General features: G+C 42.6%; 1 protein-coding gene across 2 annotated transcripts in view; it reads right to left on the bottom strand.

Annotated features, from left to right (window-relative positions):
• PIKFYVE (phosphoinositide kinase, FYVE-type zinc finger containing) overlaps positions 1 to 17,014 on the bottom strand; it is a 921,889-nt gene that overhangs the window by 809,981 nt on the left and 94,894 nt on the right. For both annotated transcript variants that reach the window (XM_068244945.1, XM_068244946.1), the window contains exon 10: positions 2,394 to 2,565. In XM_068244945.1, coding sequence (XP_068101046.1) covers positions 2,394 to 2,565 — 172 coding nt within the window. The remainder of the gene's footprint in view (positions 1 to 2,393; positions 2,566 to 17,014) is intronic.

Raw genomic sequence — 17,014 nt, 5'->3', positions numbered from 1 at the left:
TTCAACTTTTACTTTTATTCAACCAGCAAGTAATTTTTTGATGGGAAATGACATAGGTGTTTCCCAAAAGATAATAAGCCGATGTACAAGACGTGTTATTGTCCAAAATTATTCATACCCTTCTTAATAAATCACTGGATAAAGTTTCCTGTCAAGTGAGAGGCAACCTATTGGGCCAATCAAAGTGTGGGGATAATGTCCTTTAAAGTGATTGGACTTTAAAGTGCGTGCATGGCCAGGGCTATGCACGTGGAGTAGTCCCCTACTGGCTCAGGGCAGGACGAGTGGAGCTTTCGTCATTGCCAATTAGCAGGAATAAGTTCGTAGCACTCCCTATGCTTCTCTGATAAGGTATGTCAACTCAGATAAGGTGTGTTAACTCTGATAAGACACATTAACTCTTATAAGGCATGTTAACGCTGATAAGGCATGCCATTTGTTTTAGTGAATCAAGCCCAATATACTCTGCACAGTGCTGTGGAAGTTGTTGGCGCTATATAAATACTACATAAAAATAATGATAATAGTACCTGCTGAGATGACACATGCAAGCATATATGCTTACCTGGGGCTTCCTCCAGCCTCCTGTAAGCCTCCTTCAGTGTTCTTCTGAGCCACTCCGTTCTACCGCTGTCAACCCCAGAAGTCAGGAACTACAGCACATGCGTGGCCCTGGCAATGTGTCTCCTTGGTCACACTGTTGTGGCGAGGAGTGTACTGCACAAAGTTAATTAAAGAGAAACTCCAACCAAGAATTTAACTTTATCCCAATCAGTAGCTGATACCCCCTTTTACATGAGAAATCTATTGCTTTTCACAAACAGACCATCAGGGGGCGCTGTATGACTGATATTGTGGTGAAACCCCTCCCACAAGAAGCTCTGAGGACAGCGGTACTTTTGACAGTTTGCCACAATGTAACAAGGTTCACAGACAGGAAATAGCTGTTTACAGCTGTCTCCAACAGCCAAAACAGCTAGCAGCAGCTACATAACCTGCTCACAGTAAAAATGTCACCATGTAATAAATATTAAAATGCAAATTGGGGAGAGGAAAGATTTTACAATGAGCAAACACTGACTAAATCATTTATACATAATTATTGTAAAAATGAAGCACTTTTTTTATTACACCATTTTCACTGGAGTTCATCTTTAAAGCTTGTAACTATAAAGGCGCAGAACACTCCAGCCCACTAGAACGCAATCAAGGAGGTGCATGGCCAGGGCTGTGCACGTGGATTAGTCCCCTACTGGCTCAGTTGGGAACTTTACCGGAGCTGGCTGCAGGAGAATGGACCAGACCACATGGACACTAAGGGCACATACAGACTACAGGGGCCAAGAGTAAGCCCCAGGTAAGTAAAATCCACTTTTTTAGACCAATTTAGTGGTACTTTAAGTACTGCCGATAGTGTACAGAAACTTAATCTGCAATAAAGTACCACTGAATTGGCAATCAAAAAAAGTATTTTTTTTTTTACTCGCCTGGGGCTTCTTGCAGCACCATGTAGCCTGTCAGGTCCCTCAGTGTCGCCCTGGCTGTTTGCTTGTGTCACAGCCCCCTCTGATAACGCTTCAACTAGAGCAGTAGTTGCAGCTACTGCACATGCCAAGTCTTGGTGTCTGTGGGCATCCTTGATCGTGCTCCCATCACCAGGAGCGTTCTGCGCATGCACAGTACAATTCTATTAGGAACCACGCAAGCGCACAATGCTATTGGCGAGCACTTCTTGTGAGCATTATTTTTTGTAGGAGACGGGGCTAAAGTCAACTTACAACACTGCTAAGTTCATGTACATTTGGCTCCACCCATGACCACACCCATGTTCTGTTGCATGGACACGGGTATTTGTGTCAGTGAAAAAATGCCTCTGTCAGTAAATAATAATTTGAAAGGTTGGCAACACTGCTTTAGTATTCTTGATGTCAAGCAGGGGACCAGCTTTGGCACTTTGTTTGTCATTCATGACTAGGCTCTTTCATTCTTTCTCAGTTTCAGCCATATGCAACTTTGTCACAATCCTTTGCAAATTTTAAACCAGTCAGTTATTCCATACTCCGTTCTAACTGTTGCTTCTAGATTTGCATACACATTCCTCAAAAGGCAAATTCTCAACTTCAACCTTAAACCTTTTTTCCTAGCTGTTCCACACATCACAATGATAGCTCTTATTTAACCCTTATCATAAACAATTGCTACTATTATGCAGCACAGTTACAATGGAACCCTGAATGCATCTGCAAAGAAGGCTTATATTGAAATCAGGCATCAGTATTACTATAGTTATATTTTCACTGTTTATGTTACTCCTTTATTATAAAAATCTGCTCCCCTCCCCCTTTCTTTTTAAAATAATAATGCATTGTTAAGTTCAAATTAATTATATGTACCTGCTGACAAATTCTACACCATGAGTATGTCAGAATGGTATGCTGGTATCCAGGCACAGGAGAATCCAGTTCCTTGAGAATGATCTGTACACATCCTTTTCCATGGACAAAACGTCGTATGTGATGCACCATTGGGGTTTCACAGAACACACTTGGACACTGGTAAGATGGCCTTCATAAACAGTTCAAACAAAGGAATACATTTAAATATAAGACATTCAATTTTATTAAAAGCAAAAATAAACTTCAGAACATAGAAGGGTTTAAAAATTAATAGTATAACAGACTCTGTAAGGTAAGTTGTAAGGTATTTACCAATTTCATCTACATATTTTATTTTTACATTAAAGCAATTACAGCCATTTCCCCAGTTATTCTTTCACTAAGCTTTATTGCAAGAGAAACAATGATAGTACAAACAATGTTTGCATAAGAGAATAACAATAATATTAACAGAAAAACATACCGAATTATCTTGCATGAAGTAATAAGTAGAAGAAAAACCCAATGGGAGCTACAGAGAAGTACAGCAATCTATAACATACATATTATGCTCACAAAAAATAAAACAATCTAAAGAAAAAAAAAAAGAAAAAAGAAATAACGAACCAAAAGCTCTGTTAACGATTGATGTAAATGTATAAGAGTATCCACCCCTCCGTGCTGAGGGGCTAGTGAGAGGTACAGAGAAGATAGTTGAGAGAGACCATTTCTGCCAAGCCATCTGATACTTGGGGATAGAGTCTGGGATAAATGAAAAATATAATCCATGGTGCGTATGCTTTCAACCTTTTAAGACCTGGTCAATAGATATTCCTGGCTGTTTCCAATTTCTAGCGATAGCCCATAAGATAGAGCAAATAATAGTGATCCGTTTCCAAGCTTTTGGAACACTCTTATTGGGAGCTCATAATAGCACATGTTGGGCTTCTAGTACAATAGAAACGGACGAAAGGTTGCTCAGATCCCTCGCAAACCAATCCCAGATATTTTTCACTACCGGACAGGACCAAAATATATGTACAAAGGAGCCTTCATCCTGACAGCCACGAAAACAAAGAGGAAGCAGAAGGAAATATTTTATTAATTTTGGTTGGCGTCCTATACCAACGGGTAATTCATTTTAGTGCAGTATCTCTAATCATTGGGGTCTTGGTTGCGTTCAACATGTTAAGGCCTATTAAAAGTCAATCACCTGCATCTAATGTAATTTGCAACTCTTCTTCCCAATCAGTCATGAATTTAGTTTTTTGGTCATACAACAGTCCCAGCATATGGGAATAAATTTGAGAGATATATCCGCTACCCACAGTAGAGGATAGAAACAAAGTTTTCATAAAATGTACAATTCAGTCTCCCAAAAGGGTTAGTATGCTTTTGAAAAAAGCTCTTGATCTGAATGTATCTGAAATATTCCTCATTTGGGATATTTTTATTAAACTTAAATAGGGAAAAAGGTAAAAATGTGTCCGTGTGAGAAAACGCGGAAAAGCCGCCGCGTGTGCTCAGAACAAGGCGGCTGATTCCGCGGTTTGCACGCGTAGGCCTACATCTGATAGTATGGCTGAACGCGGAGAAACCGCCACATGACCTGATAGCGGTGTGGCTGGTTCCGCGTCCAGTGCGGTGGGTGGTACACAACACATGTCTGGTGTGGCTGAGACTGATAGTCCACACAGGTTCAGAAGGACGCACGCGCTGAGAGGCAGAACTTTTATGACAGCCAGAAGGGAGTCAGCTGACCAAGCTGGTCAGCTGACGATTCAACCAGTTCCCATTGGTCCAGCACTTAGGGGAGGCGCTGAAGAGCGCTGTGCTATATATACTGGGTGCTGGTCATTCACTGGTTGTCTGCCGATGCGATCACTACGTGGAAGCACTCAGACCTTTTTGTCAGAATCTGTGTTACCATGCTGTTATACTTCAGACTAGTTCCAGGGTGTTGATGATCAAGGACCTCACACCCAAGATTAGGGACTTGTGTTACCATTCTGTTATACTTCAGACTAGTTCCAGGGTGTTGATGATCAAGGACCTCACACCCAAGATTAGAGACTTTTGTTACCATTCTGTTATATGTCAGACTAGTTCCAGGGTGTTGATGATCACGGAGCTCACACCCAAGACTAGGCATTGTTTATCTGTTATGACTTACTGCTTTCCTGACTACTCTTCTGATCACTGATTCGGTACTTCGCTATATCTGATTCTCTGTTGCCAAACCCTGCTTGCCTTGGATACCGAATCAGCTTTCTGTCTTTGTACTTTATCTGTCCGTGTGTTGCCGACCTGGCTTGCCCGACCTTGAGAGCTATCTCCCCAGTTAGGAGATAGTTCACAGATCAGTCAGTGACATCCTCCTATTGGTGTCACTCATGCTCTGGTCCTTCCTACTCCTAGCCTGACTCCTCCCTTCGGGTGATTCTCAGGCTACTGAAAGGCTCTTGTCGAGTGCAGTATTCCTTACTGCCTTTGTACCTGTTCTCCAGGTATTGTCCTCAAAGTATTACTGTTGCACCAAACACTCATATCTCAGGTGTCCAGAAGTTAGTAATATATCTGATTATCGGTGATACTGCAGAACATCAATGATCAGGTATATATCTGTATTTTTGGTGATACTGCAGATCACCAATAATCAGCCCCTCTCTGTGTTACACCGATCGTTACAGTCCGCAATTCAAAAATTGTTAGACATAGTTAGTAAATTAGAGACCCACCAATGAAAAGAAGAGTGGTCTTTAAAAGCAGGGGGAAAATCAGGATGACCTATAAAGGATAGCCTAGGAGGTTTATCTGAGCAAAGCTTCATCTTAGATCTATGTATGTACCAAAGCGAAATATGGTCCCAGACAATTAAGTTAAGAGTTTTCAGAAATTTAGGAGAGTGACCAACCAACGAAGGGATTGAAGTAAGATTGTAGGGAAGAACCAAATCTCTTTCAAACTGGACCCATGGAATATGAGTGTCCAAGGTGAACCAGGGGAGCATCTGCGTAAACCTGGCAGCTAAGGAATAAAATCAGAGGTTAGGTTGTGCAACACCACCTCTTGCCACTCGTCTATATAAGTATATATTTTTAAAAAGTGCAGGTTTATTACCCCATACAAACTTGTTAATTACTTTCTGAAACTTATTGAGGAGGGAGTGACCAGGATTGATAGGCACCGCTCTGAGATAATACAATATTCTTGGTAGTGTAACCATTTTTACCGCATTTACTTTTCCCAACCAAGAAATTTGGTATTGAGACCAATCCTTTAATGTTAACGAGATTGTATGAAGTAGCGGCATGAAGTTGGTATTGATAAGAGTATTGAAGTGTGGGGATATTTTGATGCCCAGGTAACTAATGTATGAATTAACCCATTTGAAACCGAAATTGGCTCTATATAGCTTAAAGAGGAACTCCAGTGAAAATAATTTAATGAAAAAAAGTGCTTCATTTTTACAATAATTATGTATAAATGATTTAGTCAGTGTTTGCTCATTGTAAAATATTTCCTCTCCCAGATTCACATTCTGACATGTATTACATGGTGACATTGTTACTGTGGGCAAGTTATGTAGCTATTTCTAGCTGCTCTGGCTGTTACAGACAGCTTTAAACAGCCATTTCCTGTCTGTGAACATTGTTACATTGTGGCAGTTTGCCCAGAGTACCGCGGTATTCAGAGCCTCTTGTGGGAGGGGTTTCAGCACAAAATTAGTCACACAGCGCCCCCTGATGGTCTGTTTGTGAAAATCATTGTATTTCTCATGTAAAAGGGGGTATCAGCTACTGATTGGGATAAAGTTCAATTCTTGGTTGGAGTTTCTCTTTAACCACAGCCTGAGGAAGATTTATTGGTAGGGCCTGTGATTTGGAAACATTGACAGTCAGCCCTGAAAGTCTACCGAAAAGTTCCAGGAGTTGGAATAATATGGGCATAGAAGTTATGGGTTGTGATAGAAATAATAATGCATCATCAGCATATAAGCAAAGTTTATACTCCTTATCAGCTTTTACATAGCCTCTTATATCAGGATTAGTTTGGATAGCCAAAGATAAGGGCTCCATGGCTATTGAAAATAAAAGTGGAGAAAGGGGACAGCCTTGTCTAGTCCCTCTACTGATTTGTATTGGGTTAGAAAGGAGGCCTGGTAGTCTTAATCTGTCTTGGGGCAGGTCCTACAGAGCCAAAATCGCTTCCATAAAAGCCCCATTGATTCCCATTTTGTTAGTTACCTTATGCAGATATGGCCATAAAACCGAGTCAAATGCCTTATGGAGGTCAAGGCCTAGCATTAGAAATCTTTGATCATTCAATTGAGCGTCTTGAAGGATGTTACATACAAGTCTGGTGTTATCAGTAGTTTGTCGTTGAGGGATAAACCCAGATTGGGGAGGGGAGATTAGATCTGTGATTACCTGAGAAAGACGACTGGCCAGAATCTTGGAGAACAGCTTCACATCGTTGTTAATAAGTGAAATAGGTCGATAATTTTGTGACCAGAGAGGCTGTAATATGTTTCATCTTCCGACGTTTCTCCAGCGTCACAGGAGAAATGTCCTGAAATATTTGAATTGCATGATCCTCATACTGGGGTAGTGCGAGAAGCCTTCAAAAGCTGTTCTTTAATGAGGAAGTCTTTAAGGCACAGAATAATATCATGAGGAGGTTGATCGTAGGTTGCGCTCTAAGGGCTCTGTGAACTCGGTCGCATAAAAAGGCTCCAGTTGCAACGCCCGGCAAGATTTGATGGAAAATGTTAGTAACATGTTCAGGCAGGTCCACATAAGATTCCGGGAAACCTCTTATCCTCAAATTGTTCCTCCGGTTCCGATTGTCTAGGTCTTCAGCCTGTGACTGCAATGACTGGACAGTGTCACATTGAGAATCATGTTCAGAGCGCAGATCTTTATGAGCTTTTAATAAATCATCGTATTTTGTTACCAGCCTGTCTGTTGTACTGCCCAGGGAAGCTATTTCCTGAGTCAGTGAGGCCTCCACTCTTCTGAGCTCGGACTGAAATTTTTATAGCGAGTTTATTGTACATTGTCTCTAAACTGTCTTCCAGGTCCCGTTTAGTGAGGTTGTTACCTCTTTCAGGCTTAGATTGAGTCCATTCCGGGCCAGCATGTGAGTACTGTGAGAGAGCAGGAGAACCGCGGCCATCTTGCGACATGATGGAGGATGCACGCGGTCTCAGGAGATGGTCTGAAACGGAGGTTTGCCGCTTCGTCGAGCCTGGACTCCGCTTCCCAGGCATGCACCAGTGCTTCGGTCAGGGGGTGCTAGGTGTCAAAGCCAAAATCGCCATGCAAAAAGCCCCGGTAAGTTTCGTTGAAGGAGCGGTGAGCACGGAGCTACATCGGCTTGCTTCCGTCTCCTGGCGCGCCGCGCATGCTTCCCCCTTCCCCAGTTTTTCATTCTAGGTTTGGGTTAAATACCCTGTACAATGTTGTATTGTTGTCAGTGTCCCAGTTGGACAGAATTAACCTCATTTTTTCCCCCTCTGATATTTAGCACTGAAACAGACTGAACTTGATTCCAAAGCTGGATTATACCCTTAAAACTAAAATTTCAGTAACTACTCTTAGGTACATAAAAGAATGTTTGAAAATGTTGATTTTCCCTACAGACAGGCTTGCTTATCTCTGGCTAATCAGCAAATGTAATTATTGCTGGCAAGGATCTCTGCCTGTGTCTTCACTCCACCCACCTTTTCTGCTGAAATGACTTAAGGCAGCCATACACTGGTTGATTGCCACCAGATCAATCAACAGATAGATCCCTCTCCGATCGAATCTGATAAGAGAGGGATCTAATTGCTGCCCATACACTGCACACAGATTTTGAATCGATTTCAGCATGAAATTGATTCACGACCTGAGGAGCCGCCGCTGCCGCCTACTCGCCGCCCCCATTTGGTCTCCTGCTGGTCTCAGCAACACATTACCTGTTCTGCCAGTGTGATTCTCCGGGTCCATGCTGTCCCTTTCTCTGGCTGGTCTTCTTCTGCATCTTCTCTTCACTTCCTGCCCCATCCTGTCAGAAAGAGCTCTCTCTACTGTTTGAACTTCCGCTGGTTACAGGACGGGACAAGAAGTGAAGAGAAGATGCAGAAGACGACCAGCTGGAGAAAGGGACAGCATGTACCCGGGGACTCGGGCCTGTGGAATAGGTGAGATTATTGCTGTGTGTGGTCGCCAAATCGAACGCCGCCAACGACGCGCTCCCAACCCGCCGGCGATCAAGTGAACATTTCCGCCTGGACAGAACAACGGAATTGATCAATTTTGGATGGAAATCGGTCGATCTGTCAGCGTTTGTGTTGTTGATTTCACAGCAGATTTGATCACAGTGATCAAATCTGCTGTATGTCGGTGGGAAAGAGATAAGCAAGCCTGTACTGCTCTCTGCACTGAAAGAAACATTTTTACCTAAAGGGGATGCTTTTAAATTGCCTTTTATGTATCTAAGAGTAGTTACTAAAATGTTTGTTTTAAGTATTATTTCACTTTCAAAATTGTGCAGGCATCCCTGGAAAAATAATCCAGCACAAATCTCCAGTGGGGACATTTGTTCTGGTGAAGTTTCTAAGAAATATAACTTTCTATCCTGTATTTGAACACAGGAAATCTAAGGCAATGTTTCCAAGATAGTATAGACAGCAACAAAATTCTCAGTGAAAGGGGAGGGGGGGGGGGGGGGGAGAGCTATACTGTCTGCAGTTCTGTTTTCTGTACCTTACAAGGCCTTTGTATGTAGGCAAAACTACAGAACTATAGATAGTTCACCAGTCAAGCAGTACTTTTATTGAGAAAAAAAAATACCATTGGGTGTGACTCACTGCTTATCAAAATCTTTACAATTATTTAATTACAGTTGTCTAAAATAGTAAATCTTTGCAGAGGAATGATTTGCTAATATGGAATAAACCCAGTCAGTGTGCAACACATGAAGAAGAAAAATTAGTGCATATAAACAGTGCTGAAGAATACAAGCAAATGTTGCCCAACAAAGAACCAACGGACAAATATGTACTACAATATGATTGTTTAAAAAAAAAAAAAAAAAAAAAAAAAAAAAACAATATATTTACCAAGCTGTTCTGCTGATTTAATAAAACAACAACAACAAATAACATTTGTAAAGTGCTTTTCTCCCGTAGGACTCAAAGCGCATAAGCATGGCTCAGACCATTGTGGTACAGAGGAAAAATGTTATAAGTCCGGAAATGCCAGGCTAAACAGGTGGCTTTTCAGTCTGGATTTGAATAGCTCCAGGGATGGTGCTGTCTTTACTGGGTGTGGCAGGGAGTTCCAAAGAGTAGGGGCAGCATGACAGAAGGCTCTGTCTCCAGATTTTTTGAGGTGCACTCTGGGAGTGAGCAAGTTTATAGAACTTGCTGATCTGAGGTTGTGAGAGGTGTGGTGAAGCTTCAGCAAGTCCTTCATGTATCCAGGGCCCAGATTGTGCAGGGATTTGAATGTCAGCAGTCCAATATTGAAGAGTATTCTCCATTCTACTGGTAGCCAGCGCAGTGAGCGAAGGATTGGTGTAATGTGACAGTGGCGAGGCTGGTTTGTTAGCAATCTGGCAGCAGCATTCTGCACTAATTGCAGGCGACGCAGGTTCTTTTTGGGGAGGCCAGCATAAAGGGCATTGCAGTAGTCCAGCCGTGATATGATAAAGGCGTGAACTAGGGTTGGAAGATCCTCTGGGGGAATCAGATGTTTAATCTTTGCAATGTTCAGATGAAAGTAGGAAGATTTAACTACAGATGAATTTGGTTTCTGAAACGCAATTCCCCATCGATTAGTACGCCAAGGTTGCACACAAGGTTGGAGCTGTTGATGTCTGAATTCCCAATCCTGATTGGTGTTGCTTTAGGATAAAGCTGTTTTGATGGCAAGCGCTGGCTTTGGACAAAAAGGACCTCAGTTTTGTCAGCATTCAGTTTCAACCAGTTATTCACCTATGCCTGTAGCTCAGCTAAGCTAAAATGTATTTTTGGAGTAGGGTCTGTTCCATCCGGTTGGAAGGACAGGTATAGCTGTGTGTCATCAGCGTAGCAGTGGTACGCCAGGCCATGTCGTTGGCTAAGTGTACCGAGTGGCAGCATGCAGATTGCAAAAAGCAGAGGGGATAGGATTGATCTTTGTGGCACTCCGAATTGTAGAGGTGCAGGTTTGGACATTATAGGTCCTAGGGATACTCTCTGTGTTCTGTCAGTCAGGAATGATCTGAACCACTGGAGGACTGATCCACTGATGCCACAATACTCCTGCAGTCTGTTAAGCAGGATTTCATGGTCAACTGTATCAAAAGCCGCTGAGAGATCCAACAGGATTAGGATGGAGCACTCCCCTCTGTCCCTTGCCATGAGCAGATCACTGCAGACTTGGATGAGGGCTGTTTCACAGCTGTGGTGTTTTTTAAAGCCAGTTTGTAGAGGGTCCAGGATGTTGTTTACTGACAGCCTGGTTTCAAGTTGCAGATAGACAGCCTTTTCAATAACTTTACCTAAGAAGGGAGGTTGGAGACAGGTCTGTAGCTGCTCATTGCATCTGGATCCATGGAAGGTTTTTTAAGAAGGGGCTTGATTATGCCTTCTTTTAGAGAGGTAGGAAACCTCCCTGCTTGTAGAGAGCAATATACTATTTTGTGAAACGCTGGAACAAGCAGGTCAGGGCATTTCAGCATATGTTTAGTTGGTCCAGGGTCCAGGTCGCAGGTTGTCTGGCGGAGGTGACGGAGGATGTATTAGATCTCTTCCTCACTAATACTTTTGAAGTCAGTCCAGGGTGTTAGGTTGTTCTTGCAACTATTTCCAGGAGTTCAATAAGTCTTAGGTGCTGTGGACTGAATGAGAGACCGAATAGAGGATACTTTGTCAGCAAAGTAGCAAGCAAATTTCTCACATAGCTCCTTTGAGGGAGTTATAGTAGGGTTTAGACAGGATAGGTTACAAAGTCTATCAACTGTGCGGAATAGTTGGGCTGGCCTGTTGGCGGCCTTTGTGATCTCTTGTGATAGGTAGGAAGATTTTTTTCTTGGTGATTGCATTTTGGTAGCTTTCCAGGTGAAAGACAAGGATGTGTTTATCTTTTGAATTCTGAGATTTTCGCCACTTCCTTTCTAGTCTGCGCACTTCTTTCTTTAGGTCCTTTAGTGAGCTGTCAAAGCACCGTGCATGGTGAAGTGGTGTAGACCGTTTAATGCGAACTGGAACTGAAACCCAGTTCACTCATTATGAGAAGTAGTTCACTTCCTAGGTGTGAGTCATGATCATCCACCCATGCATTAAAATCTCCCAGGATGATCCATCTAGGGTGTTCCACTGTTAGGCAGGATAAGAGTTCAGATATTTCATTAAGAAAGGCTGGACCATTACCAGGTGGGCAGTATATGAGCAATATGTTGATGTTCATCTCTGCTGAGAGTTGGGCCGCCAGGCATTGGATTCAGTGAGGCCTATGGCCAAGGACCTTATGTTCAAAGAGGATCTGAAACATATGGCAACCCCACTTCCCTTGTGGTCTTGTCTCTCACAGTGCAAGACTGAATAATTGGTTGGCATGGTTGCTTCAAGAGTTGGGCCTGCAGGTTTCCCAAGCCATGTCTCTGTCAAAAAGGTTGCAGTCTTATTATTTATCGATCTGGCGTTGCAGAGTGTGGCTGTGATGGAGCTTTCCTGGTGACAGCTATGTTTTTTAGACTTCACTGTGACACTTGTTACCTGTTGCCTGGTGTTGCTTCCCTGGTGTTTTTGAACCCACTGCCTCTCCACCCCCTTTTGCCTTTCCTGAGTACCCAAAGGATTTTAAGAGGAGAGATAGTGAGGTGTTAATTTGTAATTGTTTCTTGGGAGGGCAGGCTGAGAGAAGATCCTTTGATGAGTATTTGTATGTTAACATTAGAGACAATAGACTTGTTTAGATAGCTTTTACTTCTGGAATCATGCTGAGATCAAAGGGGATCTGTGCGAAATGCATTCTTCCTACACACAGTTAGATCATAGATTTATTTTAAGTGAAGTTCCTTGTTTTAGAGTTAGATGATAAATGATAAAATAAATGTGGAAAATAGTCACTTGGTGCATATGCCTTGGATAATGGATAAAGGATTACTCAAAGGGTGGAGCGAGGGCAATCACAGAGAGGTTGAAGGTCTTGTTTCAGGTCAGCTGTTAGAAGGCTTGGTGTGTTCCGGAATGGTAGGCTTCATGGAGGATTTCAATCCAGTTTAAATCTCTGCCATCCAAAGTAATCCGATTGTTCTGGTTGGTTGTAGCCTTAGTCGTGGTGGGTGGGATTCCTCTGTATTTTGGGTCCAGTTTCAGCACAAATAGGTTTAACGGTGTAGAAATCTGAGACAAGGTCTGGAGCAGCTTAAGAGAGCTGCAGTCCTGCTGGGCGCGCTCAGGCAACAGTATAATATAATATATATATATATATATATATATATATATATATATATATATATATATATATATATATATATATATATATATATATATATATATATACATATATTATTATTATTATTATTATTTATTAGATTTATATAGCGCCAACATATTACGCAGCGCTGTACAATAAATAGGCTTACAGACAATGATAACAGGTTTGACAGAACAATACAGGTAACAGACCATAGATACAACAATACAGGTAATAGCAATAAGATACACAACACAATGCAGATAATAGTACAATGCCAGATCATAAACTGGAATGGTAGTGGTAAAAAATTACCAGTTCCAAATTCTGGGTAAAGTGCACACAGTCAAGTATGATACACAAGGGAAGAGGGCCCTGCCAAAGGCTTACAATCTAGAGGGAAGGGCTGGTGACACAAAAGGAGGGGGTGCATCAAGAAGTTATTGGCAGAAAGGATTAGGGTAGTGTTGAGTTGATGTAGGCCTCCTTGAAGAAGTGAGTTTTGAGTGCTTTTTTGAAGGTGTTGAAGGTGGGAGCGAGCCTGATGGGCAGCGGGAGAGAGTTCCACAGGATAGGGGCAGCTCTAGTGAAGTCCTGCAGTCTGGCATGGGAGTGCGAGATGCGTGGGGTGGTTAAGAGGAGGTCGTTGGAAGAGCGAAGTGGGCGGCCAGGTGTATATCTGCTGACCAGGTCAGAGATGTAGGTTGGGCAGGACTTGTGTAAGGATTTGTATGCCAAACATAGGATCTTGAAGCTGATTCTGAAGTGAATTGGAAGCCAATGAAGGGATTTGCGTAGGGGAGTTGTGGAGACAGAGCGGTGGGAGGAGTAGATGAGTCTGGCTGCTGCGTTCATGATGGATTTTAGGGGGGTGATGCGGTTTTGAGGAAGGCCTGACAAGAGGGAGTTGCAGTAGTCCAGGCGGGAGATGATGAGGGCATGGACAAGGAGTTTGGTAGTGTCTGGGGTCAGGAAAGGCCGGATCTTGGAGATGTTGCGTAAGTGGAAATAGCAGGCTCTAGCTACGGTTTGGATGTGGGAGGTGAAGGAGAGGGCCGAGTCTAGGGTGACACCCAGGCAGCGGGCTTGTGTGGTTGGATGAATGATTGTGCCATTGACAGTGACATAGAGGTCAGTGGGGGGTGAAGCAGCACGGGGCGGGAAGATTAGGAGCTCAGTCTTATCCAGGTTTAATTTTAGGAACCTGGCAGACATCCACGATGAAATAGCTGAGAGACCAGAGGATACCTTCTCCATGGTGGTGGTGGAGAGGTCAGTGGTATGGAGGTAAATCTGGGTGTCATCTGCATATAGGTGATAGTTGAAACCCAGAGAGGAGATGAGTTTTCCGATGGAGGCGGTGTAAATGGGGACCAAGAACAGAGCCTTGGGGGACCCCAACTGAAAGTGGGAAGGAGGTTGAGGAGGAACCATTGAAGGAGGTCTTGAAGGAGCGATTTGAGAGGTAGGAGGAAAACCATGCTAGGGCACGGTCTTGGATACCCACAGATTGCAGTGACTGGAGTAGCAGGGAGTGATCAACAGTGTCGAATGCTGATGAGAGGTCTAGGAGGAGAAGGATAGTGTATTTTCCTTCGGCCTTGGCAAGCGTGAGGTCATTGACGACCTTGGTGAGGGCAGTCTCGGTGGAGTGGCCTGGCCGAAATCCTGATTGTAGGGGATCAAATAGGGAGTTGGAGTCAAGGTAATGGGTCATGCGTTGGTGGACTAAACGCTCTAGGAGTTTAGATGCAAAAAGGAGTAAGGAGATAGGACGGTAGCTGGATGGAAGTGAGGGGTCTAGTGAGGGTTTTTTAAGTAGGGGAAGTACAGTGGCCTGTTTGAAGTCAGAGGGGAAGGTACCCGTGGAGAGGGAGAGGTTAAACAGAGTGGTGAGGACAGGAGCCAGAACAGGGAAGTGAGGACGGAGGCATTTGGATGGCACAGGGTCTAGGGGGCTGGAGGTGGCAGGAGAAGTGGCTAGGAGACGGCTGACTTGGTCCTCTGTGATAGGAGTAAAGGCAGTGAGTGGAGGGTGGAGTGGGGAATAGGTATTGGTGGGGGAGGAAGAGGTGGTGGAGTGGAGGCATGAGATTTCCCGTCGGATGCTGGCTATTTTGTCGGTAAAGTGGGTGGACAGATCAGTGGCTGAGAGGGCGGAGGTGTGGGGAGGAGTGGTGGGGTTAAGGAGGGAGTTGAAGGTGGCGAAGAGGCGCCGAGGGTTGGAGGCTTGGGATCCGATCAAGGCAGCAAAGTATATATATATATATATACATATATATATATATATATATATATATATATATATATATATATATATATATATATATATATATATATATATATATATATATATATTTTTTATTTTTTTTTATTCTTTTATTGCATGGCCCAGTGTATTCCCTGCTCTGCTAGGGAGTCAAGGGTTACAATTTACTCTGGCCTCTGCACAAGTGAAGAGGCAAGAATGTAATACAAAAAGGGACTGGGACAGAACTTTAGTTATGTGGCCATTGCACCAAAAGTTAATCATATTTTTACTTTTATTTTTGAACAGAGGGTTCAGAATCATGTTAAAGGGCTTATGTAAACATTTGTTGAATTCTCAATTATTTTAGGTATGCAATCTCTTTAAAGTCATGTAAAAACATTGTTTTAAAATATGTTCTACATTTCTGTTAATGCTGCAGACTAAATTAATATGTATGTTTCATAATGGAAAATGATACAAAATCATTGCTCAAGGTTTATGTATACTATGAATTTTGTTTAATAAAAAGTGTGTGACTGCTACCATATATATTCAAGTATAAGCTAATCTGAGTATAGACCCGGCATGGGCAAACTTGGCCCTCCAGCTGTTAAGGAACTACAAATCCCACAATGCATTTGCCTTTATGAGTCATGACTGTGGCTGTCAGATCCCTGCAATGCATTATGGGACTTGTAGTTCCTTAACAGCTGGAGGGCCACGTTTGCCCATGTCTGGTATAGACCGAACCCCCAAACTTTATTTGAAAGAAAAAAAATGGAAAAAATGATTATCCAGAATATGAGGGTACGAAATGCAGCACCTACTATAGGTTATCGGTGCAAGTGCAGATATTTAAAACACATTGTATAAACACTCTGGTTCAGAAAAAATGATTAATGCCACATACTAGTGATAGAGGATCAGTGGTGAATGCAGAAAAAGAACCATTCCGGACAGTTTTCTAAAAATGTATTTTTCGCTAGGTAAGCTTAAAGACCTTCACAGCTACATTGCTCTATACAGGCACTAAATTTGGGAGGTGGTGTGTCTCCTCTACTGACGGGGTATAGTCTGCTTAGCAACACCATTCAGATACAATGTAAACTGCACATACTTTTGCAGTTCTGGTGGTAATGAAGTACAAGTTTCCTTTAGAGTTTACTCCCAGTTGTTGTGTCTTGTTGGTCACACCGAGTTGCATAATGCAATGTTTCTTTGTTGTTTCTTGTGGTGTTAGTCTGGACATGCATCCATTTTAGTGATATGGTTTGCTTTCTGCTGCTGCCAACTGCCAGATTATGAAGCAACCATTTAGGCTGGGTCCACTTATTGCACTTAAACAAGCATGTAGGGAGGCATCAGTTAGTCCACTGCTGTGTTTGTGCACTGAACTATATAAAACTTATTTTGCATACTGATTTAGAGTAGGTTACATGGGCATATACAGAAGGCTTACCGCAGCTTATATGCATGTGCGTGTGTTTGTTGACAAGAAACTCAGTTTCTTGCCAATAACATTCATCTTAAATAGAACCTCAATTGAAAATAAAAAGTCAAAATAACCATACACAGGTCATACTTACCTCCCATATAGTCTGCTCATCAATCTCTTTCTCCTCTCTTGCATCCTGTTTGTCCACAGTGATCGATGGAATTCTCTGTCCTCCATTTTGAAAATGGCCATTACTCCATAACACCATAACAGCTTCCTAGTCAGCACACTGCTAAGCTGTAATACTGCCCACTTGAGCCATAGGGAAACATGGACATCACCTTGCACATTCAATTGTAACTGACAGCAGTTGATATTTAACTGACAGAAACTGGTATATTTCAGTTCTGACAACAATGTGTCAGAACTGAAAGGAATCACTTTAAGCTAAAAATGGGTGAGAACTGATGGTGGGGTAAGTATGTAATATTTATTTGCAGCT

Source organism: Hyperolius riggenbachi, chromosome 7, assembly GCF_040937935.1.
Source record: "Hyperolius riggenbachi isolate aHypRig1 chromosome 7, aHypRig1.pri, whole genome shotgun sequence".
NCBI classification, from domain to species: Eukaryota; Metazoa; Chordata; class Amphibia; order Anura; family Hyperoliidae; genus Hyperolius; species Hyperolius riggenbachi.
Note: the sequence above shows the minus strand (reverse complement) of the source record. Positions and strands in the feature narration are given on the sequence as shown.